Raw genomic sequence first — 26,041 nt, 5'->3', positions numbered from 1 at the left:
GCTGTGAGGATCAAATAATATAAACCAATTGTGAAGTATTTTAGAAATGTTAACTATTTGATGAGGATGAAGATGATGATGATATTAATTAGGCTCTAAGTTCAACCCTTGGTTTAACCTGTCACACCCCTCTCAGACATGCAGATTTCTTTGGACCACCTTTACAAAATCAACTCCAGCACAGCCTTTCTGCAGGCTCAGCAAGAGCCTCTGGGTTCCTCTTTGCAGGACCGTAGGCAGAAGCTTCTCTCCCTGCTCCAGGATGCCCAATGCCAGGGTTGTGCCAGTGCCCTGAATCATGCCCGGCTCTTGGAGCTAGGGGCCAATTTCAGCCAGGTGAGTATCTAGAGGCCAGCATCATAGCAGTGTGGCTTGGATTTTATCATGGTGGAAGTGGGGTGGAAGGGTGTGGTTGGGAGATCGGGAGAGCTGGTGAAGTGAGAGAAGTAGAAATAGAATAAGGGGAGCTCAGGGCTCTCTTGATTGAGGTGGAACATTGAATAGAACCGGGGAGGGGGCTGAGGAAGTGGAGATTTAGCTCTATTCTCTGCCTTCTAGTTTCCCCATTGCCCTGTAACGTAAAGAAATGACATTGCAGAGACAGGTGGTGCAGTGGGTAGAATTCTGGGACCTGGTATCAGGAAGATCTGAGTTTAAATTTGGCTGCAGTCATTTGACCTCTGTCTGCCTCCTTTCCTTAACTCTAAAATGAAGATAATAATAGTGTCTCCCTTCCAGAGTTGGATCAAATGATATCACATTTGATATTGACTGGCACATAGTAGGGGCTTAATAAATCCCTATTCCTTTCCTTCCTAAAGAAATTCTAGATGGAATTGGAGCATGTGTGCTATTTCTAGGAGTGAAAATTTTGGTCTTCCTTCCCTCTCTGCTCTTTAGTATTCTGGATACTTTTTCCTTCCTCTCATACTATCCCAAACTCACATGTTTTCTAGATTGGGTTTAATGACTCAAGTCAGTCAAAGTATAACCCTGCATCTCCCTTTCCTTATTTCTAAAGCAGCTTAATCATAGTGGATAGAATGGTGGACTTGGAGTCAGAAAGATCTGTATTCAAATCCCTGCCTTACTTTTACTCATTGTGTATACTTGGAAAAGTCAATTAACCTCACTCAGCCTGTTTTCTCATCTGTAAAATTGACATAATGATAGTACTTACCTCATGGTATTGTTTTGAGATACATGAAGTAGTTATATTTAAAGTGATTTATAATTCTTCAAGTGAGATAAAGTGTTAGGGATTGGACCCATAATATCATTGATATAAGTAACTCCTGTAATGGAGAAATTCCCTCTACCAATGGGAGGCTTTGCCTTTTTTGCACCATGTAGTCCCATAGAAACATGAATTGTTAATGTATTCTTCTCTTCTGGGCAATATCTTCCTGCTATTCTCTGTCATGCTTGGCTCTAGAATCTGTGAGAAGATTTGAAGCTAAAAGAGACCATAGGAGTCATCTATCCAAACTTCTTTTTAGAGATGAGAAAAAGAAAAAGTGACTTACCCAGGTTCATCCCAAGCAATAAATAGCAGAGGGAGACTAGAACTCAGTTTTTCTAAACCCAGACTTGATATTCCTTTAATGACAATCTATCTCAGCCTTTTTGGAGTCTGGACCTTTTATGCTATTTAAAATTATTGAGGATCCCTCCCAAGAGAGATCTAACTATATTTACTGCATTTGAAATTAAAATGTTTTGGCATATTATGAAGATAGTTGTAATCTAACAGACTCCCTGAGAGAGTCTTGGAGCCCCCAGGGTTCCCCCAGGGCCATACTTTGAGAACTTTTGGATTAGGTAATATGTCTGAGGATTTAGGTATTGGGATTTAAATAAAGATCTTCTGATTTTCAATCCTATTTCTTTCCATTTGGTCAAGGTCATGTAGGGAAAATGTCTGACCTTGGGGTCATAGACTCTAAGCCAGCTGGGTTTCCACATCTAGGGCCAAATTGGTTTGGGGAGGGAGGTGGATTTATCTCTATAGATTTTTCTAATGCTCTGATTTCAGGTACCTTCTTTGAATAGTGTCCTTCAGAAATTGAAGGGTGTCCCAGAAGCCAATTTTTCCAACATGGTTCAGAAGGTGTGTATCTTGGGGTTAGACAAGAGGAAAATGGAATTCCTGTGTTTTCTCTTGGTTCTGGGGTTCACTGCCTTGCAAGCCATCTCACCTTCTCATTTCTGGGAAGAAGTCCCCCCCTCCCCAGGCATAGACAATACCTTCCACAAAATGCTTTAAGATCCTTGGATCCCCTTTTAGAACTGGAGACAGGGACAATTCTCTCTAATCTAGAAGATGTGATCTCCTCTTCTGCCCCTCTCCAGGATAACAGCACATTCAATACACTCCCAGTTCTAACCACTCTGGAGATAGCAGACACAGTTCACGGTGAGTTATCATCTACCAGCAGGAATCCTGAGGCGGCTTCTGCTCCCAGCATGAATTTCTGGGAGCCACAGGGGATCACCTGGCAATGGACCCAAAGGTCCCACAGGATTTTCTATGAACAGATTCTCTTGATGAGAGGATTAGTGAACATTGCCTGATGGTGGAAAGAACCCAGGACTTGGGTTTGTTCCTAGCTTGTTCACCCTATTAGCTGTGTGACCTTGAACAAGCAGGACACCTCTCTGATCCTTGGTTTCCTCATCTATAAAATGGGTATAATACCCATCCTGCTTACCTCGAAGGGATATTATCAGGTCCAAGAGAGCCAATACATGTGAAAGCACTTGGTAACCTATAAAGTCACTTTACTTCTATAAGGTGGGAGGTAGGAGCTTTCCACTGACAACTTAGGGTAATATCAGGAAGAAGAGAAATAGGGTTGAAATGGGAAGAAAAGTCACTCCATAATTTTTATTGTAATTTCACACCTCCTCTTGAAGAGCTGAAGAAGGAGGTATCCCAGATCCCAGAGGAAGTGAGGACCCTGTCTGAAGGCTTCCCAGACTCTGAGGCTGCCGACCGCTGGAGGCAGGCTCTTGCAGAGGCAGAGAATTCTAGCAGGCCATACCTACATGCTATCCAGAGATATGAGAGATACAGGTATTGGGTGAGTTGGGGGAGGGCAGTTCTACAGAATAGAGATAGAATACAGGTGCCCCCTCACCCACTCCCTACCCACTCAAGACTTGGATTTTGGAGTGCCCAACTTTCAATATTTAGCTACTTCCACTCTTCGGGTCTTAGTCACCACCCCCTCACCCCATTTAGCCTCATCCCCTAGTCTTTCAATCTTCAAGTCCAGTGGATCCTCTATTCTATTCCTTTTTTCCCCCCAGTCTTTGAAATGAGGTGTATTAGTTTCTCCCATTTGTAGGGTGAGGGGGTAGGAGCAATACAAGTCCAAGTTTCTTTTGGTCTTTAAAATCTTACATTCTCATAGTTCCTAATGTTTCCAGATGAGTAACCAAAGTCTTAGAATCAATTCTATTCATCAATTCATGGAACTTAAATATTCATGCACATCCAGACCTAGGATTAGTGTCTTTTCCCCTTTCCTCTTTCACTGTACCATTGGCATTGTTCTATATTTTTGTCCTTCCATTTTCTTCTTGACCTCTCAGAATTTGACTCTCCCCATCTCTCTCCTCCCTTCCCTGCTGAGACAGGTGGATTGCAGGTTATGTGTTGTCCTCTGTGATCCTCTTGGTGGTCATCTGTAACCTGCTAGGCCTCAGCCTGGGCCTCTGGGGGATTTCTGCTAGAGAAGATTCCAGTCACACAGAAGCCAAGGGCGAGGCTGGAGCCCAGTTTCTCATGGCGTAAGGATGAGATGGGACAGGGGGCTGGAAGGGGGTAAGACAGGACAACAAATGGAATTGGGCTCTAAGAGTTGGGGTAAAGGATATGGCCCAAACTGTCCCCTGTTATTCCTCCTGTGTCCCAGGGAGTAGCTTTCCTACTCCACAAACTGACTGGTGTAAGGTAGGGGGTCACCTGGCCTCAGCATGGGTCCTATTGCATGTTTGGTGAGCATCTACGTCTAGCAGTTGAAACACAGATATCCAGTTCTGTGCAGTCTCCATGGCCGTGTTTATTCATTTGGTCTCATCTGGTCCCATCTGGTCCATGGAGCTGACCAGATGGTAGGAAAGGGGCCAGCAGTCCTAAGGATGGCTCTGTCCTCTGTACCACCCTTCCCTTCTTGCCCTCAATAATGAAAACTTTTTCCTTTCCTGCTCTTTTAGACCTTCCATTCTCCTCTCCCCCCTTCCTCATCACCTACTCAGTATGGTTCTTGAACAAAAAAACCAGCTCCTTGTAGACAGTGATTGACCCCTGTCTTAGCTTGACCCTGAGTGGATTCAGTTGGGTTTGCTGGGAGATTACCTATGGTTGACTAGTTGAGTGTCCTAGGCAATTCTGAGCAGTTCCTAACTCCAGGTTTGCTTAAGGAAGGGTAGGAAGGGAGAAGTTTGGGTCAGGGAAGGGGGGAAAAGCCAGGACTAACCTCCACTGTACTCTCTTAATCCCTGTCTTTTCCGTAGGGGTGTGGGCTTAAGCTTCATTTTCTCTGGACCCTTCATCCTCCTTATTTTTGTCACCTTCCTCCTGGGAGGCAACATCCAGACCCTGGTGTGCCGCAGCTGGGAGAGCCAGGAGCTGTACCAGGTGAGACCTGGCCCAAGGCCTGTGGACTGGCCCTTGTCTCACTGGATAAACGTCGACATTAGCCACCAGAGCTTCTGGTCCAGGGACTGGCCTTGAGAGAAAAAAGGGAAAGACCAATAGAAACACAGAATGGAAGAGACAGTGAAAAAACAGGCACAGCAACATTAGAGGCAGGGAAAGACAAAGACTCCAGCAGCAGGTGGGAGTAAGAGAGATGTGGACAGAAATCCTAGAAGTCCCTGGGTGAACTCCTTGTCATATTACTGTAGAAAACAAAGATAAGGAGTGGTTTCATTATACTCATAAGCTAATACTCCATTCTCGAAACTGAGAACAGAAACCAAGAGGCCTGATTCCCAGTTTGTCCCCAATTTGTAAGCCTGGGAATTAATGGGAATTTTATTATCTCTAGCTAAGACCACTTTCCTGTATCCTGGGAAACGACTCGTTGGAGAAGTCTCTTGAGTGAGACTAACATTGAAGTTAGAAGCAAGATTTGGGTTCAGGTCAAGACTAAGGGCATTGCCAGCTATGTGGTGCAGTGGATAGAGCACTGGCCCTGGAGTCAGGAGGATCTGAGTTCAAATCTGACCTCAGACACTTGATATAATGGCCTAGCTGTGTGACCTTGGGCAAGTCTTAGATAAATTATTTTTAAAAATTAAAAAAAAAAGACTAGGGGCATTGCTTTGGGTTATCAATGACTACCTCGGTAGGCCAGAGCCCTAGCAGAACTGGGGGCTATCTTAATCATTGCTCTAGACTTCCTTTCCCTACTTCATGTGTAGTTTGCTGACACCCCAGGGAATCTACCCTCATCCATGAACTTGTCCCACCTCCTGGGCCTCAAGAAGGACATCAGTATCCTCTCTGCCTATCAGTGAGTGTCTTCATCAGCATCTTGGTCTTCTCAGGGCTGGGGAGGGAGAGATATAAGAAATGGGATAGGAGGTTGGGGAAGGAGGGGCCCACCCATTGATGCCTTGCTATTTTCCTAGGCAGTGTAAGGAGGGTGCCGCTCTCTGGAAGGTCCTACAGCTTAATGGCTCCTATGACCCAGAAAAGCACCTGGACATCAATAAGGTAAGAAACTTGAAAAGAATAACAAGTTGGCCACGGCTAAAAACCGGCATGACAGGATTCTGATACCTTCTGTCCTGGAGTTTTGAGCTTGTTCTGGCTTGGGCAGGCAGTTGAACTATGGAGTTCAACCTCCCTTTCAGAGAGGATCTCTGAATTCATCCTTCACTGAGACAGCACCTGTGTCAATGGTTACCGGTCTTCTGACTGCAATGCAACTAGAATGAGAACTGGACAGTCAGAAGTTGGTTATGGTTAGGGGAGAGGAGGGGAACATTAGGGCACAAGAATGAGAGAGAATAAGTCCTGGGGTAGAATTCTTAACTGGCTTACCTGGCTCTTAATCAATTACTGTCTGTGGGACTTTGGGCAATTTTCCCTTTCTGAATTTGGCTACCTCTAATTTTCCTCATTTATAAAATGAGAGGATTGGAATAGATATCCCTAGAGATCAAAGGAATTAATATATATATATGTATATATATAAATATGAAATCCTTTGTAAATTCTAAAGCACTATACACTATTATTATATCTAAGCTCCTTTCATGCATTCATATCATATGACTTCAATGACACAGCTGGGGGCCAGGAGAGCAAAGGGGTCACTATACTTCCTTCCTATGAGATTCCTTCTGTGTTTAGGGAGAAAAATCTAATAAAAGAAGAGGAGGATACAAGATACCAGTCAGGTCCCAAGAAAGGGACCTGAGAGTTCTTGTAGATGATGAAACTAGGAGTCAAAAGTCCTGAGTTTTTTTTTTCTGCCTGGTTCTGGCTGTGTGATATTAGGCAAATTATTTAACCTCTCTAGGCCTCTGTTCTCCAACTGTTAACTGAGAGATTGAGGCTAGCTCCTCCCAGTTATTAGACTATATGATTCTATAAAAATTAATTAACAAGTAAAGAGCTTCACTGGCCATAAAGCACTAAATATCATTATTACTACTACTAATAATGAATGCTTATTCACCTGAGATAGGAACACCTTTTTAATCTCCTCTGAACTTTAGTTTTCTTATCTGTAACATGGTGATGATAACATCTGTAATAAACCTCATAAGGTTATTTTGTTTTTTAATTTCTTTTGATATTTAAAAAATTTGCACTTAAAATACTTTTTCTAATCAAATTAAAGATAGTTTTCAACATTCATTTTTCTTAGATTTTGAGTTCTAAATTTTTTTCCTTTCCCCTTCCCAAGACAGCAGGCAATCTGATATACGTTATACATGTGCAATCATGTTAAACATATTTACATATTAGTTATATGGTGAAAGAAGAATCAGAACAAAAGGGAAAGAGTATGTTTTGGTCTGCATTTAGACTTCTTAGCTCTTTCTCTGAATATGGATAGCATTTTTCATCATGGGTCTTTTGGAATTGTACTTGGAATATTGCATTGCTGAGAAGAGCCAAGTCTATCATAGTTGATTATTGCACATTGTTGTTCAAAGGGTTATTTTGAAGCTCGAATGAGAGATGAAATGTACAAAAGAATTTTGTAAACCTCAAAGTATTATATTACAGTCAATTCTTCTTCTTGTTATTATCAGCCAACAAAATGTTTAATGTCATCAGGGAGACTGGTGAGAACCTACAGAAAGCCTCCTTTGCTTACATTCAGTACTGGTCTAACTATGTGTAGACTACCACTTGGTTCTGGGCACTTGGACTTTGAGGGAGTTATAACTGAGCCAGAGAAGGGCCAGACAAGGGTAGTAAAGTCACTGAGAGGGGTTTAAAGGAAGGGGCAACTGTTTAAAGACATTTTGAGAAGGGGGAGAGGAAAGCTGAAAAGAGATGTGATTGTTCTCAATTAGGATGATAGTATGCAATCCTGTCCACCATATTTTAAGAGGGATATTGGCAAACTGGGACACATTTAGAGGACTATCATCAAGGTGGTGAAGGGGCCATGAAATTATGTCACATGAAGCTGAAGCTGAAGGAATTGGAGAGGTTTAACCTGCAGGAAACAAGACCCAAGGAGGGTAGAATCCATGGATGTGATCCATGATTCTCTGAGCTCCCAGAAAGAAGAATTAGGACCAGGGAGTGTTATGGAGAGGCAGATTTCTGTACAAAACAAGAAACAACTTTCTGATAATTATTATTGTCCCACAATGGCTGGTTTTTGTGACTTGTTAAGTGTTTTTATTTTTCCCAAACTTTCTTAAGGTCATACAATTTATAAGTCATAGGATTATAGAATTAGAGTTGGAAGGAAACTTAAAAGGCAATTAGTCCAACCCTTCTTTTTATAGAGGAAGTATCTGAGACCCATCATTTGCCCAAGTCACACAGGTAATGAATGAGTGACTGAGCTATGATTTGAGTCCAGGTTCTCTTACTCTTAAACCATTGTTTTTATAATTATGCCACACTGGAAGGAATCTGAGGCCCAGAGATATTCAATGACCTCTTGCCTAAGGTTACATAGTAGTGAATGAGAGTGACAGGACTTGAATGCAGGACTTTTGACTCCAAGTTTAATTAAAAGGTTTGTCCTTCATTCTCTTTTTTTTAGTCTTTTTTTTTTAAATTTTCTAAGGCAATGGGGTTAAGTGGCTTGCCCAAGGCCACACAGCTAGATAATTATTAAGTGTCTGAGGCTGGATTTGAACTCAGGTACTCCTGACTCCAAGGCCAGTACTCTATCCACTGTGCCACCTAGCCACCCCCCTTGTCCTTCATTTTCAAAGAAGACCTTGGCATCAGGGAGGTGATGCCATGACAAGCATATGAATTGGATTTGAGTGAGAGGGATGCTGTGCTAAGTCACCAACCTTACTTTCTTCTCCACAGTGATCTGGGTCCAGTGGCCAGATATGGGTATCAGAATGACTGGAAATGGTCCTGAGTGAGAGGCAGTTAGGATTAAATGACTTACTCAAGGTCCTACAGCTGTTAAGAGTCAAGTGTCTGAGGATGAATTCAAACTCCAGTCCTCCTGATTCCAAGGCCACTGTGCCACCTAGTAACTGATACCTTAATTTGATTGCATATCATAGATTTATATAGGCTTAGAGCTGGGAAGTACTTGAGAAATTATCTGGTCTTCCCCAATTACTTAGAAGAGGGAACTGAATCTCAGAGAAGGAGAGATTGACCCAAAGTAAGCAACTTACCAATAAGAAAGTTTTTTTTTTTGTTTTTCTTCAAAGAGAAGAAAAATCAATCAGTCCTCAAGCATTTAAGTAAGCATCCATGTGAGCTTCAAAGATAGAAATGAAATAGTCCCCGCCCTCAGGAAGCTTACATTTTATTGGGGAAATAATTTTCACATATGAATATATTCAAAATCAATAAAAGGTAATTTGGATGTAACTAATAATTGGAAGGATCAGGAAAAGCCTGTTGGAGGAGGAAGTAGCCTTTGAGCTCAGCTTTGGTAACAGAAAGTAGGGACTCCAGAGGGCAAGGGTTTCAGATCTTAGGGGAGAATGTGCAGAGACAAAAGATGGGGTATTATATGTGAAGAACAGCAAGAAGACCAGTTTGATTGAACTGTATCATGCATGAAGGGATGATAGTACATAGTAAAGCAAGAAAAGGAGTTTGGAAGGTACTTTAAAAATAAGAATCTGGGAGCAGCTAGGTGGAGGAATCAGGAGGACCTGAGTGCAAATCCATTCTAAGACACTATTGTATGACCCTGGGCAAGTCACTTAACTCTGCTTCTTAAATAAAATTTAAAAAAACTCATAGGCTGTATTTAATTCTAGAGGAAAAAAGAGAAATGTCTATAGCATAAGACACTGCTGGGATCTCACTAAAGAGTGGGCACATGGTCCAAAGGATATTGGACATTTGGGCAATCTGAGGATGATGGAGTCAGAGGGGACTCTCCTTTCTCTGGTTGCCTATGAGCTGGTCCTGGCTCAACTTGCCGGTTTCTCCTTATTCTAGTATACTGCCCGGCTACGGGAAAAAATGAGGAACTTGGAAGTAGATATGAGTGATCTGAACCTGCTGAATGAAGCTGCTGAGAGAGATCTGGAGGCCTTCAGGAACAGCGGGATAGAGAAGATTGACTATCCCAGCTTCCTTGCCCAGGTGAGCCTACTGCCTTCCCTTGGTTGCTCAGTACTTGGATCTGTTTACCCTGATCTTGGACCAAAGATCTCTGGTCTTCAGCTTCCTTACCTATAAAATAAAGGGATCAAGCTGGATGATCTTCTATGGTCCCTTCCATCTTTAGTGACGAATCCTACAAGCTTGTGATATCCTCATCTTGTCTGAAATAGCCTGTGTAGTCTCCTAGAATATCAGCCCTGGAAGGTTCATGCCCAAGAGGCGACTCTGGTGCAGAGGTACTTGGTATGAGAAGAAGGTGGAGTCATGAAAGCTTGACTTGAATCCTACTCCAAATCCTTACCTTGCTCAGTGTGGCCCCAGGCAAATTTCTTTGTCTCAAGACTGCCCTCCTCCCCTTTTACTCATCTGTAGAGTAGGTTTAATTAAAAAAAAAAATTGCAAAGTCAACTTTACAAGGTTATTGTGCAAAACAATTTTTAAAAGTGCTTTGTAAACCACAAAGCACCGCAAATGTGAGCTGTTGCTATTAACTGGTCCTTTGCCTCATTGTAGAGATAAGAAAATTGAGACTCAGGGGTCCTTTTCAGTACTATTCATAAAGAACCTAAAGCTCTTTCCACTCAATTCTTTCCTGTTACTGGCTATTGAACTGAAGCAAGGAATGTCAGCGCTGAGAGGAAGCTTCTGAAGCCATCTACTCTAGTCCATATCTGAACAAGCATCTTCTTTATACCTTAGAAAAATAGTCATCCTGCCTCTTAAAGATTTGGGAGAGGGAGGCAAACTCATTATTTCCTGGGGGGTGGGGGGAGAAGGGGGAAGGGGAGGCCTATTGTCCTGTGGGATAGCTCTAATTTAAAAAAAATTTTATTTACTTGTTTTTCCAACTACATGGAATGGTAGTTTTTACCAATAGCTCTAATTTAAAAGAATATTTATTTATTTTCCCAACTACATGCAAAGATAGTTTTCAACAATCATTTTTTTGTAAAGTTTTGAGTTCCACATTTTTCTCTCTTCCTTCCTTCCCTCCCCCCTTCCCCTGAGGGAGAACCTATAACATGTAGGTTATACATGTATAATTATGTCAAATATATTTCCATATTAATCATGTGGTGAAAGAAGAGTCAGAACAAAAAGGAAAAATCATGAGGGGGGAAACCTATAATATATAAAACAAACTTTAAAAATTAAAAATAGTTTACTAGCTTTGATCAGCATTCAGACTCCATAGTTCCTTCTCTGGACATGGATGTTATTTTCCATAACAAGTCTTTTAGAATTGTCTTTGATCATTGTAGGGCTGAGAAGAGCTAAGTCCTTCATAGTAGATCATGTCACAAGGTTGCTATTAATGTGATCTTCTGTTCTGGTTCTGCTGACATCATTCAATATCAGTTCATTTGAGTGTTTCCAAGTTTTTTTGATGTCTGGCTGCTCCTCATGATTTCTTATAGGATATTGGTTACTCCATCACATTCATATTCCACAATGTGTTTTTATCATTCCCCAATTGATGGGTATTCCCTCAATTTTCAATTCTTTGCCATTACAAAAAGAGTTGTATAACTCAACTGTTAATAAGCTTTTCTTTCTGTCAAGCCTCATTAAATCTATTTAAATGTTGGAGGTAGAATGACAAAAGCAAAACAACCCTGCCCTCATTCTATTGGGGAAAATAGCACAAATTTAGATAAATAAATTAAAAATGTATGCTAAGTAATTGGTGGGAGACAGAGGACTAGACACTTGAGGGTAATCAAGCAGATCTCCCTCCCTTCCTCTCCTCCTCTCCCTATGTAGGAACTGAGCCTTGAAGGAAGCTAGGAATTAGAGGCAGAGTGAGGACATAGGGGACAGATTGTTCAAAGGCATGGCAATGGGAGATGGATTGTAGCGTACAAAGAACAAAGTCTGCCAGTTTGCTTGGAACATAAGAGTGTGCTATAGAAACTAATGTTCAGAAAACCTGAAAAGACAGGCTGGAGCCAGATTGTAAAGGTCTTTAAAATGCCAGAGGTATTTAATGCATTTTATCTTCAAGACAATTGGAAGCAAATGGGGCTTTTTGAGCAGAGCAGTCCACATATAGGATGGATAGGAGGGAAGAGACTGGAGGCAGGGAATAAGTAGAAAGAAGGGTACATGTGTGAGAGATGTTGAAGAGATAGAATCAATAAGATTTGACCATTCCCATGTTAATGTGGGGGTGAGAGAGAGTGAAAGTTCAAGGATGTCTTTGAGGTTGTAAACCTGGGTGAGTAATAGGAAGGATAGTGGTCTACTTAATAGAAACAAAGAAATTAGGAAGAAGGGGGTGTTTTTGTTTTTCCATTTGGAGGGAAGCTTGAAAAAATTGTTATTTAGGACATATTGAGTTTTAGATGCCTTTGGGACCAGATAGACTGTTCTACTGCCCTCTCCTCTACCACTGCTTCTTGGATTCCAGGTTCAAGACAGCCCAGATTCAAGAACCCTGGGAAATTTTTAAGTGAAACCCTTTTTTTTTTTAAACTTTTTTTCTTCCCCTTTTAGAGGGGAATTCCCTTCCCTTATAAACTTCTTGGGAGATTTTCTTAGTGCTTTCAAGGAAAGTGTTTAATAATTGCTTTTTTAAAAAAACATTCATTCGAGCATGGAGGACTAGACCTAAGGAGTGCAATTCAGGCTAGTTATTAGATCTTGAGAATCATCTTCAGAGACTTGAGAACTGATGAGACTACTCACTGAGAGAATCTAGAGAGAAGAGGACCCAGGATAGAATCTTGAGGTACCCATACATAGAGAGCTGGGACTTGTATGATGATCACACAATATTAGAATCTCAGCATTAGAGACTCATGAAGAATGGCAGAGAGGTCAGAGAAGAAGTAGAAGACAATAGTATTGTGAAAACCCATGATGGAGAAAATATCCAAGGGAGAAGGTCATCAATAGTGTAGGATCAGGAAGAGAGGTTAAAGAGACATATGGCTTTCTCATGAGAGTCTGACAAAAAAACCTTTAGATTGTGAAAATAAGTTACTGGGAAGAGAAGCAGCATGACTTCATGGCTAGATGGTTGGCTTGGGGTCAGGAAGACCTGGCCTTTTTCTTCTTTTAACTAGCTATGTGACCTTGGGTAAGACACAACTTTTCAGGGCCCAACAATTCCTTAAGACTGTAGGTTGGTTAACAGACAAGTTGACAATCTGTATCAATGTAGGGAATTTTCTTTCTTTTTTAAAAAAATTTATTTGATTTTAATTTATGGAATAAAACAAGCATTTCCATAAGATAGTGTAATTAAAAAGATGATCGCACATGAAACTGCAAATCTGCTTTGCATAACTTGCCATTCCTTTCAAATAAACAACAAAATTAAGATGTAAATTTCTTTTTTCCTCCTTTCTCCCCTTCCCTTGTTTTCATACCAGAATTTCCTTGTTTTGATGGCAGAGATTTTTCATTTTTAGTTTTAATCTTTTTATTTATTTATTTATTTGTTTATTCATTCATTTATTTATTTATTCATTTATTCATTTATTTATCTATTCATTTATTCACTCATTCATTCATTTATGCAAGGCAATGGGGTTAAGTGGTTTGCCCAAGGCCACACAGCTAGGTAATTATTAAGTGTCTGAGGTCGGATTTGAACTCAGGTCCTCCTGACTCCAGGACCAGTGCTCTATCCACCGTGCCACCTAGTTGCCCCTCCACTGTGCCACCTAGCTGCCCCAGATTTGTCATTTTTTAAAGAAGAATGGAGACAGCTAGGTGGCGCAGTGGATAGAGCACCAGCCCTGGAGTTAGGAGGACCTGAGTTCAAATCCAGCCATAGACACTTAATAATTACCTAGCTGTGTGACCTTGGGCAAGCCACTTAACCCCACTGCCTTGCAAAAACCAAAAAAAAAAAGAATGAATATTGTCATTTTCTTATTTCTGGGTAGGGAAGAAGAGGGGGAAATATATTTAGTAATGGAGATGATCTTAAAAAACCTCAAAGATAGCAATAATTTTTTTAAAGAGGGGCCACCGGTAATCCTGAAGAAAGCAGTTTCAGTTAAATGGTATTTGGAAACTAGATTGGAAGGAGTTGAGAAGCTAGTGAGAGGAGGAAATCTAGTCAAGTGGAATTTGACAGCTTTTTCACAGCTAGGATTCTGGCTATGAAAGGGAGGAAATGTCTTCAATTCATTATTACTAGGTCTGTTCTCTGATACCAAGCAAAAAAAATATAATTTTTCTTTCATGTGATAGTCTACAAATATTGGGACACAGTCATCCTGCTTCTTCCACTCTTCTCTTTTTTAGGCTACACTTCTTAATTTGTCCCAGAGCATCATACACTTTGCTATAGAAGTGCCTTGGTCCTGGACCTCCATGCCTATCTCTTGTCTGCCTGGCCTACAGCAACTGTGAAATCATTAACTCCAAAGATACCTAAATTTTAGGGTAGAATGTCCCAGAGGGACTACATATGAGAGCTGCAGAGATGGCAGAGTGGGGAGCACCTTTCAGCATTAAATCATTGCTCTGTCCTTTCAGGTCCAGAAGCCAGTGGTACAAGTTGACATCCTGAAGCTAGTTAAGGAGCTGGAGAAGTTGGGACAAGCCCAGGTAAGCCAGGAGTAGGGCATGAGGGGAACAAAGAATTGGTTAGGGCCAAAAGGATGCTTAGGAGGTAGGTGAGGTGAATTTTCCTACCAAGAAGACCTGACTTGGGGCCAGAGAGCTAGCTGGAGGAAGGCAGGCTAGGAGAAAGAATGCTGTGATTAGAACTAGATTTATTTTAATCCCAAGTCTTTATATCTATGGTGTTACCTTGAATAAGTCACTTATCTCTCTGGCTTCAATTCTGATGACTAGGGACAGAGAAGAAGAAAATAATATATCTGACTTTTTTTTTTACTGGAAGGTAAGGAAAAATCTCTTAAAAGGTAGGATTGAGGCCTTTCAATGTATCTTCCCAAGGATGTTGAGAGTCTAATGTCAGGTCTACCACAGATAACTAGGTAAAAATCTTTTACTCTCCATAAACCTCAGTTTCTTTATCTGTCAAATGAGGATTTTATTCCCTGGTTAATCTACCTCATAAGTTTGTAGTAAGTCTCAGACAAAATAATAGGCTCGATAGCATTTTGAAAAGGGGAAAAATAAATATAGTCTTTATTGTTAAGGGAAGACAGGTAGTACAGTGGGTAGAGTGCTAGACTTAGAATCAGAAAGACTCATCTTCTGAATTTATCTGGTCTCAGTTGCTATAAGAGGTATGTGATCTTGGACAAGTTGATTAACCCTGTTTGCCTTGGTTCCTCATCTATAAAATAAGCCAGAGAAGAAAATGGCAAACTATTCTAGTATTTGCCAAGAAAATCTCAAAATAGGATCATGAAGAGTGAGATGCAATTAAAAACAACTGAACAATAACAACAAAAACAAGAACAGCACTGCTGTTATTTTGTTCTTGACCTCTGGGGTCCATCCAACTCTTCTTATTTCTGATCCCTCCAGAAGGAATCTGCCCTGGGGCAGCAACTGAAGCAGGAGGCTCAGACCCTACAGACCCTTTACCAGGAGAAGATCCTCCCTCAGGAGACCCATGTAGTGAGTGGGGAGATGAAGAAAATGGGAGGGAGGCAGGAGGCTTGCTTAAAGATGGGCTCAGAAGGCTGGAATCTAGAGAACCCTTAGGAACTGGTCTAGAATCTTCTATTTGTCATTTAAAGTCCTTTGGAATCTGATCCTTTCCTACCTCTCCAGCCTGCTCCTTGAACTCTATAATCCACTTTCACCAATCTTGTTCCTCCAGCATCCTAAACTTCTTCTCTGGACTGGGCTTTTGAATAATAAACTGTCCAGAATAACTCTGGCTCTCATTGATTGGCCGTCAATAAGTCCCAGGCCAGCCCCACCTGTTTGGGTCCTGATTGGCTCAGAGTGAATGGTAAATATCAATTGCTTCTGTTTTGATCAGAAACCTTTGAGGATTTCCCCCTCCCAGATGGATTTTTTTTTTTGATTAGGTAAAGAGGCCTTTCTTTGCCTCATTTCTCACCTAGCCTTAATCACTGAGTAGATACTGTCTCAGTCAAACTGAGACCTGGAAAAGACTATAGCTCTAAAATGTCAAGCTCTCCTAGTGCATCCAGGGCCATTTCCAGTCACCTTGGTGCAGTAGATAGAGAACTGGCCTTGGAGTCCAGAGGACTGGAGTTTGAATTCAGACTCAGGCACATGACTCTTACTAGTTGTTTGATTTTAGACCAGTTACTTTACCTTGATTGCCTTGCATCCAGAATCATCTTCAGTCATCCTGATTCATATCTGTCTACTGGACCCAGATGACTCTGGAGGAGAAAATGAGGTTGATGACTTAGCACAGCCCCTCCTCACTCAAATCCAATTCATGAGCCTCCCCTGTTAGAAGGCAAGCTTCTTGAGGGAAGGGATTGTCTTCATCTTTTCTTTGTAGCCCCTGTACTTAGCTGGCACATAATAAGTGTTTAATAATAAATGCTTGTCCAGTGACTGCCTTTTCAACCCTGCTTCCCCTTACTAATGAGTCTCCCCCATTCTCTACTAAACAGGTGACACTGAATCGTAGTGTCCGTGCCCTCTCAGCATCTTCTTCACGCCTCCAGGTGCTGTGTATGGGGTGGGGAAATGGAGACCATGGGTTGGGGTGCCTACTGTCCCCAAGACAGCTGGGGAGTGACTGGGAGGGATATCTGAAGGAAACTCCCATATCTCAGATGCTAAATGGCAAAGCCAGTGGGGAGGATCTGGAATAACCCCAAATGCTCTTATCTATCTAGGAATAGGCAGGGAGGGATGTGAAAGAGCTGTTACCTGAAGAGCAAGGTCTTTAGGTCTAGCATTTTACAATGCTCTTTGCCTTCAATTTATACCCCTTTGTCATCCCTCAGATGGTGGTTTCAGAAACTCTGGTCAACACGAGCTTCCTGAAAACTGAGCTGCCTAACCGGGCTCACTGGATCTTGAGGAATGTGAGTGAGAAGGAAAGGTCAGGAGCTGGGGAGCTGAAGCAGAGATTGAGGGCAGCAAGGGAGAGGAGGAGGAGAAGGGCAAATAGGGTCTCCTTTTTGTACTGACCATCTGATATTGGATTCTAGATTTTTCCTATTCTGGAATCTTGTTTCCCTACTTCAGTCCTGTCTCTAGTCCTAGATCCTGAGATGTTGGAGAAGATGGGTCTTAAAGGTGGTAGGGGTCCTTCCCAGGATACTCCCTCAGGTCCTTCTAAGAAACTGACATTCTCTCTTCTTCACAGGAAAGTGAGTGTTTCCTGAATCGAGAAATGTCATACTTCAGCCAATACATGGACTGGGCCAGAAAGATGGTGAGTAATGGGCTGCCTGTATAACTTCTGAAGAAATCCTTCCATTTCCAGTTCTTCACTCATCTATTCTCTCTGTATATATACTGCTATCAGATTATTCTTTGAGCAGATAATGAATCAATCAACAAATATAATTTGTGTGTATCTGGTACCAGGTTAAGCATTGGGAATACACAAAAAAGAGAAAGAATAAAAGCACTGAAAAACTCATAAAAGTCCTTGCTTTCAAGGAGCTCACATTCTAAGGGAGGGAGAAAAATACAAAAAAGTGTACATAGAAGTTATACACAGCATAAATCGAAGTCCATCTCAAATGGAAGGCTGTAGCAGAGGGGGAGACTGGGAAGGGTCTCCTGCAGAAGATGGAATTGGAGCATGCTCACAAACCCTCTATGGATCTTCATTGTCTAAAGGATCAAATCCATATTCCTTAGCTTGGCATTCAAGGTCTTCTAGTTTGACCCCAAGATACCTGTGCAATCTTATTTTACTACTCTCTATACAAATCCTTCACTGAGTCATTACTCCTGAAGCATAACTTGATCCTTCAAATCTCTTTGCTTTCAATCTCCATAAGGAACCCTGACTTTGGAAACAGAACATTTGAGTTTGAATCTATGCCCTAAAATTGCCTGTGAGAACCTGGGCAAATCACTTGATCTAGTGACATCTTACTTTCTTTCCAGAGTGAAAGAAGTGTCAGACAAGATGACCTCTAGGTTTCGTTTAGCTCTAAATATTATGATTTTAGTCTCATCTTCTCATTTTATAACTGAAAAAGCTGAAGTTCAGAGAAATCAAAAATTTATTTGCCAAAAGCCCCTTAAGTAGGGGGTTGCAGAGACAGAACTAGAAAGGGGATGAGGGGTGGGTTGGAGGGAGGGTGTCATGATTTCCAGCTTAGGTCTCTTCCCACAAATCATACCATGTCCAGTTGTTGCCTCATTGTTTCACAGATGGATGACTTGTCACCACAATCAATACTGTAAGCTCCTGGAGCACAGAAACAGAGTGTGTTTATCTTTTTTATTTCCCATACATAGCACCTGACCCAGGGATGGGCAGATGGGAGATGCCCAACAGATAGTGTTTGGAGCAGAAAACCAGGCAATGTGCCTGCTTACATATTGTTTATGCATGAGAGACAATCTGGCATGTCAGAAAGCACATGGGAGTTGGAGTCAGGAGAGATCTGGGTTCACATCCTTTCTCTGATACTGACTATGTGAAACTTTGGGCAAATGACTTCATTTCGCAGTCTTAGTTTCCTCAACTGTAAAATGGGAACAATAATAGCAGAAGGATGTATTTATAAGGTTGTACTATCAAATGCAATAAAGGAAGGCAATGTTTTATAAACTTTGTACATTACATATATGTTTTATGTTATATTATATATCTACCTCTGTCTTTATCTGGCTATGCATATTTATGTGTCCTCATCTCCCTATGTGTGCTTGTGGGTTTTTGCCATCCTCTTGCTCAACAAATATGCAAGAGTATCACTGTGTGCTGGGGGCTGTCTGTGATACAAGATGAATGGCTTCTGTCCTTGTCTAATAATTGAGAGAAGATAATTACACAATTAACTGCAATATTAAGTAGAGTGAGATAAATGCTCTGTGAGTGCCACAGAGTGGTTTAGGAACTTAGAAATGGGAGAGATCATTTCTGGCTTTGGGGGATAAGGGAAAACTTCTTGAAGGAAGTGACATCTTATATGGGCCTTGAAGCATGAGTTAGAATTTTGGCAGGTGAAGGTTTGAGGTAAGAATATAATATTTAATAGCAATAGTATATTCTTGAGAGCAGGGATTTTTTCATTTTTGCTTTGTCTTCCCAATCTCCTAACATGGTGTTTGGTGTCTAGTAGGAGTTTAATAATTATTTGTTGAATGAAATTGAATCAGGATAGGGAAAGTATTCCAGACTCTCTCTCTCTCTCTCTCTCTCTCTCTCTCTCTCTCTCTCTCTCTCTCTCTGTCTCTGTCTGTCTCTCTCCTCCCCTCTCTTCTATGCATTTGCATTTAACTTGTATCTGATGGTATGTTGTATGTCAAGGAATAGGAGTAGAAGTGGAAGGAGGAGACAGACCTCATAGAGGTTGCTGTGATGCCCAGTTTTTGAACTAGGGTCTTAGGACAGTTTTTGGTCCTGGGACAGAAGATGAAACCCCTAGCTCCAGTGGGTGTAATCTAAACCAAGGACCTCTCTTTCGGGTATTCCTGGCACCAACTGAGTGCTTCTACTTAATCTTTGAGTGGTTTCTGGACTTTTCTTATGGAATGCTCCTCTCCCCTCTCAATGGGATACTTTTCTGTGGAGACTCTTAGGTTTTCTTTTTTTTTTTTTTTTTTTTTATTTTTCCCATGGAGGCATTAGAAAGAGAGAGAAGAGAAGAGAAGGAGAATAGAGCCCTGGGGAGCCAAGTCTCCCCACAACTTCTCCTTAGTAGCCTTGCCTTCACAGGTCACTGAGCACATTGCTACCTGCCAGCCCCTTTCTGGGGCACTGGACAACAGCCGGGTGATCCTGTGTGACCTTATCGCAAATCCCTGGGTGAGTGGCCCTTGTCCCCATAAAGTCAAGTAGGAAAGTAAGGTATCCATTGTGTAGAGGGTACAGTGGGAATACAGAAAAGGCATAAAGTAGCTGCTGTTCTCTAAGAGTTCATATTTCAATATTTTAAACACTATTGTACATGTAGAACCCAAGTCAGATTGCTCCCTGCCATGGGGAGGTGGGGAGGGAAGGGAAGGTAGCAGAAAAATGTGAGAGCCCACAAGCTTGCAAAGGGATGAATGTTGAAAATTATCTTTGTGTGTAATTGGAAAAAACAAAGTTTAAACAAAGAAGAAAAAAGGTTATATTCCAGATCTTCCTCCTCTCCTGATCTGATACTTGCTCCTCCTTAGTCCCTTGTCACAGAACCACTCCCCCTCTCCCCTCCGTCATCCTCTTTCCCCTCCTTCCAAGAGGGAATGGAACCAAGGCTGGGCCCATGTCATGCCAGCCAAGGCAATTGCCTTGGGCATAAACAAGAGAATGGCAAGGTAACAGGAGCACAGAATCTCTGAGTTAGAAAGAATCCCAGAGGCCACATAGCCCAACCTGGAATGGCTATATTGGCTTCCACTCCAAGCCTGGCCTCCTCCTGTCCCTTCTCCTGGGACTCCTCATGTCTTTGGAGATTTTTCTCTGTGGTAACTGCATACAAGAAGCTCTCACCTCAGCTATTCCACCAGTCGGGCAGAGTTGTTCTTGCTTGGGTTCTGGGGTGAAGTGGACACCTTTCACTTGTCTGAGCCTGTGTATTTTCAGAATGCCTTCTGGTTCTGCCTGGCTTGGTGCACCTTCTTGCTTATTCCCAGCATCATCTTTGCAATCAAAACCACCAAACACTTCCGACCCATCAGGAAACGCTTAAGGTGAGGGGCTAATAAGGTCCTGGGATCACGGAGGGTCACTAGGAATCATCTTGTCTGGTAAGGTCGTGGCCTTAAGACATCCCAGGAAAAAGTTCAGGTCTTATTCTTAAAGACCAACACCCCCTCTGAGCCTCAAGGTCACAAAGGTTTTCCATAGGTCTGGTCCATTTGGCCTTATGCTGCATTTACCCCACCAAAGGCAAGGTCTGCCATTCTGAGGGATCTAGGGGAGGAAGTGGGCCCTCTTAGCTTCTTGTTCCCATGCTCCCAGAGATAAAGGGAGGGGGATGAGACTCCCTAACATCCTTCTCCTGGCCACAGCTCTACCAGCTCTGAGGAGACCCAGCTTTTTCACATCCCCAGAGTCACGTCACTGAAACTGTAGGATCCAGGGTAAGGAGGATTGCTCTGTATCCTAGAGAAAGGAACTTGGAAAAATGAGGCCACTGAGCAGTAGGGATCACAGTATTGTGGCAATGAAGTCCCACTGGGAAGGGAGGAGGGAAGGAAGGAGCATCCCTGGAGTCCAGGTGCTTCAAGCCTGAGTCTGTCCTCCCCAGCCTTGCTAAGGAACTCCCCTCACAAGATCAACTGCTCACCTTCTCCTTCAATCTTTAGACTTTAATAAGACTTGTTTACATTTTTGTGAGTGAAATTAATCCCCATTTCCTTGGCCTAGTTTTAAATCACCACTCAGTGTACCATTTTTGGACCCTCAGCTTTCCAGTGTGCCATATTAGTTCAGCCTAGAGATTTCTCCAAATTAGAAATGTCTGTACCCTTTTAGTTCCTAGATTTGTACTTGTTCACTTCCCTCTTCATCTTAATGATGTTGCCTCTCCATCTTCCTTCAGCAATACCCTTCCCCCTTTGGCTCTGTTGTATTATCCTTGCCTTTCCATACTGGCCTGGAAGTCTACTCCTACTCATTTATTCATTTATCCATTAAAACATTAATTCAACATCAAGTGTGTTGCAAGGTGTTATGCTATATTCCGTGATACAGAAATGAACACAGTATAGTCCTTGCTCCTGAGGAGTTTAAAATCTATTAGGGGAGACAAGGTATGTACACGCCCAAAGAAATGAGTAAAATCATTTCTGATTGAATGGGGCTAAGATGAAATGTCAAGAGTTGAATCTTGAGAGTTGGATAGGATTTCAACAGCCTCCCTTGCCCTTTGCCCCAGCCCCTTCCTCCATGTATGACCTTGTTGCCCCCTCCCTTTCTCTACTCTCTGCCTGGCTGCCCCCTCTCTTATTTATTTACTTGCTTTCTTTTCCATTGATTCCCTATAGACATACCTCTCCCCCAGTACCAAGTCCCTCTCTTCTCTCCTCTAATCTGCTCATTTGTCCAGATTTATAGAATCAGTTCCTAGATAGGAGACTCCCTTCCAGACTAAGGGAAAATAGCTTAGAAAGTTCCGGGCTCTCATCAAGAAAGGAGTGGGCTAAGCAGAGGACAGTGACATCCAAATTAGCTTCCCCTGCCCAGGCCTCTAGGATTAGGTAGTGCAGCCCTGTCCAGCCCTGATGATTCTATGTTCTCTTTGCAGCTTCTGGGAGGGCCTGGATTTTTGCCCAGACTATCCTCGCCTGCCCACTGCCAGAGGGTGAGGTCCAAGCTGCTGATCTCAGAGGGGAGGAGCCCTATCATCCTTGACTCCTATATCACCTGCCAAGAAGCTGCCAGTCTTTGGGTTGCCAAGATAAATCTATATTACTCCCTCAGTTTTGCTGTAAGCACTTCCTAGGAAAGGGACCCAGACCTGGGGTGAGGGGTGCTTCCATGGACTATCTTCTTCTAAGGCTGCTCAAGAGTAAAAGGGATCTGGGAGGGTTGAAATGGTAATCAGACCCTTTGGCTCTTTTTTCTTTTTTTTTTTCCCTCTGGCTGCATGACCCAGGGCCATACCTTTCCTTCCCCCCTCCCTTATTTCCCCCTTCCTTTCTTCCCTTCCCTTTCCCCATCCTATGTGTGACTCTATGTGCTGCTCAAATGGAGAGGAGGAGGGTAGTGGGTGTACCTCTGAACAATTAAAGTGTTTTCACTTTCCTAAGTCTGTCTCCCATCCTTGGAGTCATTATACTTAGTTTCATGCTTTTTACAAAGTAAGTTTGTTCAAGCAAATGTTTGTTGAGTTCAGAATCTCAGAACTGTGCCATGATCCAGGCTGGCGTCCTGGGGTGATCAAGTTTTATGTCACAGGAAGATCAAAGAGTTAAAAGTCATGGATTTGAGTCCTGGCTTTGATACTTACTAGCTGGGTGATTTGGGGCAGGTTGCGTGCCTCAGTTTCTTCTTTTGTAAAAATGAAAGCTCTGGTATGGATTCTTTCCAGTTTGAAATTCTAGCATCCTTGTCATCCATTATCAAACATCTTACATTGTATGTAAAGCTCTTTGCTCCGTATCCACCTGGGGCTTACAGAAAAAGAAAAAGACGTGTCCACTGCCCTTCTGAAGATTATCGTTGAGCTGGGAAAACAAAATATAAAATGACTATGTTTTTCAAACTCCCAGATCAGAAGCCCCAAGTATCACTTTTTTTTTCTTTTCTTATCTTAAGGCAGGCAGTGAAGGCTCTGGGGACTTTATTACTAGGAATGCTGTGTGGTTCATCCAAAGTTTGAACTAGCATAGAGATGTGATTTTGTCCTAGCAGAATTATGGAATGGGGTATGCTTGCTCCCAGGGAGCTCTCCCCAAGAGGAGGGCTGTGTCTATATCCTTCATAGATCCAGGGCTGCAACCCCTACCCCAACTGAGCCACAGGTCCTTCTCTGCTCCCCTCCCTTGCTGAGTTTGCCCCCACATTCATTTCCACATTTGCCTTACACATAGAAATGCTTCCTACAAAAAGCCATTATCACATATTTCAAGGGCTAGTACACACATGTTTTCATGAGTAAATTGATATTTCTTCAGCCTGTGAGTCTCTACCTTTTAGTGGCTTTCAGTGTTTTCTGAAGGGTGTATTTTCTCTTGAGATATTTGCTGATTTGATTTATTCATTTACTATTTACCCAAATACTGGAATTTTTGAGACTTTTGGATAGATTAAGATGGGGAAAATAGGACAGAATTTTTATTCAACACATATTGGAGACAGCTAAGGGCTGTAGTAGAAAATGTGCTGGACCTAGAGTCAGGGAAACCTGATTTCAAATCCCATCTCATGCACTTAGTAACTGTGCAACTTTGGACAAGTCACTTGATGCTATTTGCCTCAGTTTCCTCAACTGTAAAATGGGGATAATAATACCTTCTAGAGTTATTGTGAGGATCAAATGAGATAATATTTGTAAAATGCTTAGTACACTGTCTGGCTCATATTCAATACTTATTCCTTTCCTCTTTATTAAGCATCTATATATTTTTGCATGCATATTATATATTTTAAGCAAATGCATAGCATTGTAAAAATGAGGAAAAGCTACCTATTGGGGAGAATACAAGATTCAGACAATACACAGTCTCTTCACTCATAGAATCATAGACACAGAGCTGGAAGGGACCTCAAAGACCATTATATCCAACCTTTTCATTTTATAGAGAAGTAAACTGAGGTGCAGAGAAGTTAAGTGATTTGCTGAGGGTCTCATGGCTAGTAAGCGCCTGAGAAAGTATTTGAACTCAGATTTTCCTGTCTCCAAGTCCAGTGCCCTATCCATTATATCTTCTTTTTCATTCTTTCAAAAATCAATGACTCTGGGGGGAGAGAGTATGAGGTTTTGTGTAGCTCTGCCTCACTTAAATCCAATTTATGTGCATGTCAGAACATCACCCCCATTGTGTCTTTGGTACTCTGAAAGTGAAGAATGAACAGCAACTAACATTTTTAAGCACCTTATATATAGAAGTCACTGTACAGGGTGATAAGGTACAGGAGATAAAAGGCAAAAGTGAAAAAAGTTTGCTCTCGTGTTATATTCTTAGATAATATAACATGCTCTACATTAGAGAAGTACAGGACAAACTGCTGTCTTACATTTGAAATTGATACTGTCCCAAAAACTGGGAATGGTTGCTGTGTATATAAATACAACAATGCAGTAGAACAGTACAGTAATGGACTTGGGCTTGAATTCCTATTGGAATATTTGTTAGCTTGTAAAACTGCAAACAGATTATTGAACCTCAATTTCTTACACTGTAAAATAAAGATAATATTTATGCTATCCTGAATGTTCTTGAGAAGAAATTGATTTAAGCCTTAGAGTTTTAAGAGAAATATGAGATGTAGTTGCTCTGAGTGGTACAAATAGTAATTGTCATAGGAGGGAGGTAGCACTGTGGTTGGGATGGTCTGAAAAGGATTCAGGAAGGAGGGAAATTGGGCTTTGAGGAATCACATGCTCTCAAATCATATTATGAGAAAGACTCATCTCCAAGAAAGGAGCTCTTTCAAATTAATAAGACTAAGAACTATTCCTCAGTAACAGTTAAAAGACAAGAACAGATAGTTTTGGTGTGTGTGTGTTTTTTAGGTTTTTGCAAGGCAATGGGGTTAAGTGGCTTGCCCAAGACCACACAGCTAGGTAATTATTAAGTGTCTGAGGTCGGATTTGAACTCAGGTACAACTGACTCCATGGCAGGTGCTCTAGCCACTGCGCCACCTAGCCGACCCAAACAGATAGTTTTTAAAGATAAAAGCTATTAACAACCACAAGAAAAGTGCTCTAAATCACTAAAAGAGAAATGCAAATTAAAGTATCTTTGAGTATGAAAGAGGAAATTGACAAATGCTGGAGAGGTTTTGGGAAAACAGGTACATTAGTGTCCTCTCTTTGTTGGGGCAGCTGAGAATTGGTCCAGCCATTCTGGAAAGCAATTTGGAACCATGCCCATAAAGTTCAATCAATAATCAATAAAAATTAAGAACCTATTTTGTGCGAGACTTTGCACTAAATACTAGGGATACAAAAAGAGGCAAAAAGATAGTTCTTTGCCCTCAAGGAGTTTATAATATAATGGAAAGTTACCAAATTGGGCATTTCCTTTGACACAGCTATACTAGTACTAGACCTGTATTCCTCAAAGAAACCAAAGAAAGAGGAAAAGAATTTATAAAAAAAATTTATAGGGCGGCTAGGTGGCGTAGTGGATAAAGCACTGGCCTTGGAGTCAGGAGTACCTGGGTTCAAATCCAGTCTCAGACACTTAATAATTACCTAGCTGTGTGGCCTTGGGCAAGCCACTTAACCCCATTTGCCTTGCAAAAACCTAAAAAAATTAAAAAAATAAAAAAAATATTTATAGCAGCTCTTTTCCTGATAGTCAAAAATTAGAACTAAGGGAATAACTAAGGGAATGTCCTTCTAGAAGAGAATGGCTAAATAAATTATGCTAATGAATGTAATGTATTATTGTGAATAATTTCAGGGGAGACTGATTTACATGAACTAATGCAGAGCCAAGTAAGCAGAATTAAATCAATTTATACAATGATAACATTATAGAGGAAACTAACTCTGAAAATTGCAGTGATATTT

At 41.6% G+C, this 26,041-nt stretch overlaps 1 protein-coding gene across 2 annotated transcripts in view; it reads left to right on the top strand.

Moving 5' to 3' along the window:
• Positions 1-24,667, top strand: part of PROM2 (prominin 2) — a 30,159-nt gene extending 5,492 nt beyond the window's left edge. The window contains exons 7-24 of one of the 2 annotated variants that reach the window (XM_074209241.1): positions 137-336; positions 2,036-2,110; positions 2,353-2,416; positions 2,917-3,076; positions 3,643-3,795; positions 4,522-4,645; positions 5,434-5,525; positions 5,644-5,728; positions 9,638-9,784; positions 14,300-14,371; positions 15,266-15,358; positions 16,342-16,395; positions 16,681-16,761; positions 17,046-17,114; positions 19,584-19,673; positions 20,436-20,542; positions 20,864-20,935; positions 22,102-24,666. In XM_074209241.1, the coding sequence (XP_074065342.1) occupies positions 137-336; positions 2,036-2,110; positions 2,353-2,416; positions 2,917-3,076; positions 3,643-3,795; positions 4,522-4,645; positions 5,434-5,525; positions 5,644-5,728; positions 9,638-9,784; positions 14,300-14,371; positions 15,266-15,358; positions 16,342-16,395; positions 16,681-16,761; positions 17,046-17,114; positions 19,584-19,673; positions 20,436-20,542; positions 20,864-20,927 (1,730 nt within the window). In that variant the 3' untranslated portion in view covers positions 20,928-20,935; positions 22,102-24,666. Of the gene's footprint in view, positions 1-136; positions 337-2,035; positions 2,111-2,352; positions 2,417-2,916; positions 3,077-3,642; positions 3,796-4,521; positions 4,646-5,433; positions 5,526-5,643; positions 5,729-9,637; positions 9,785-14,299; positions 14,372-15,265; positions 15,359-16,341; positions 16,396-16,680; positions 16,762-17,045; positions 17,115-19,583; positions 19,674-20,435; positions 20,543-20,863; positions 20,936-22,101 lie in introns of both variants that reach the window. The other variant, XM_074209240.1, reaches the window with a different exon arrangement.
• Positions 24,668-26,041: the final 1,374 nt, after the last annotated feature.

This window comes from Macrotis lagotis, chromosome 1, assembly GCF_037893015.1.
Source record: "Macrotis lagotis isolate mMagLag1 chromosome 1, bilby.v1.9.chrom.fasta, whole genome shotgun sequence".
Classification (NCBI taxonomy): domain Eukaryota; kingdom Metazoa; phylum Chordata; class Mammalia; order Peramelemorphia; family Peramelidae; genus Macrotis; species Macrotis lagotis.
This window is presented reverse-complemented; position numbering and strand designations above follow the sequence as displayed.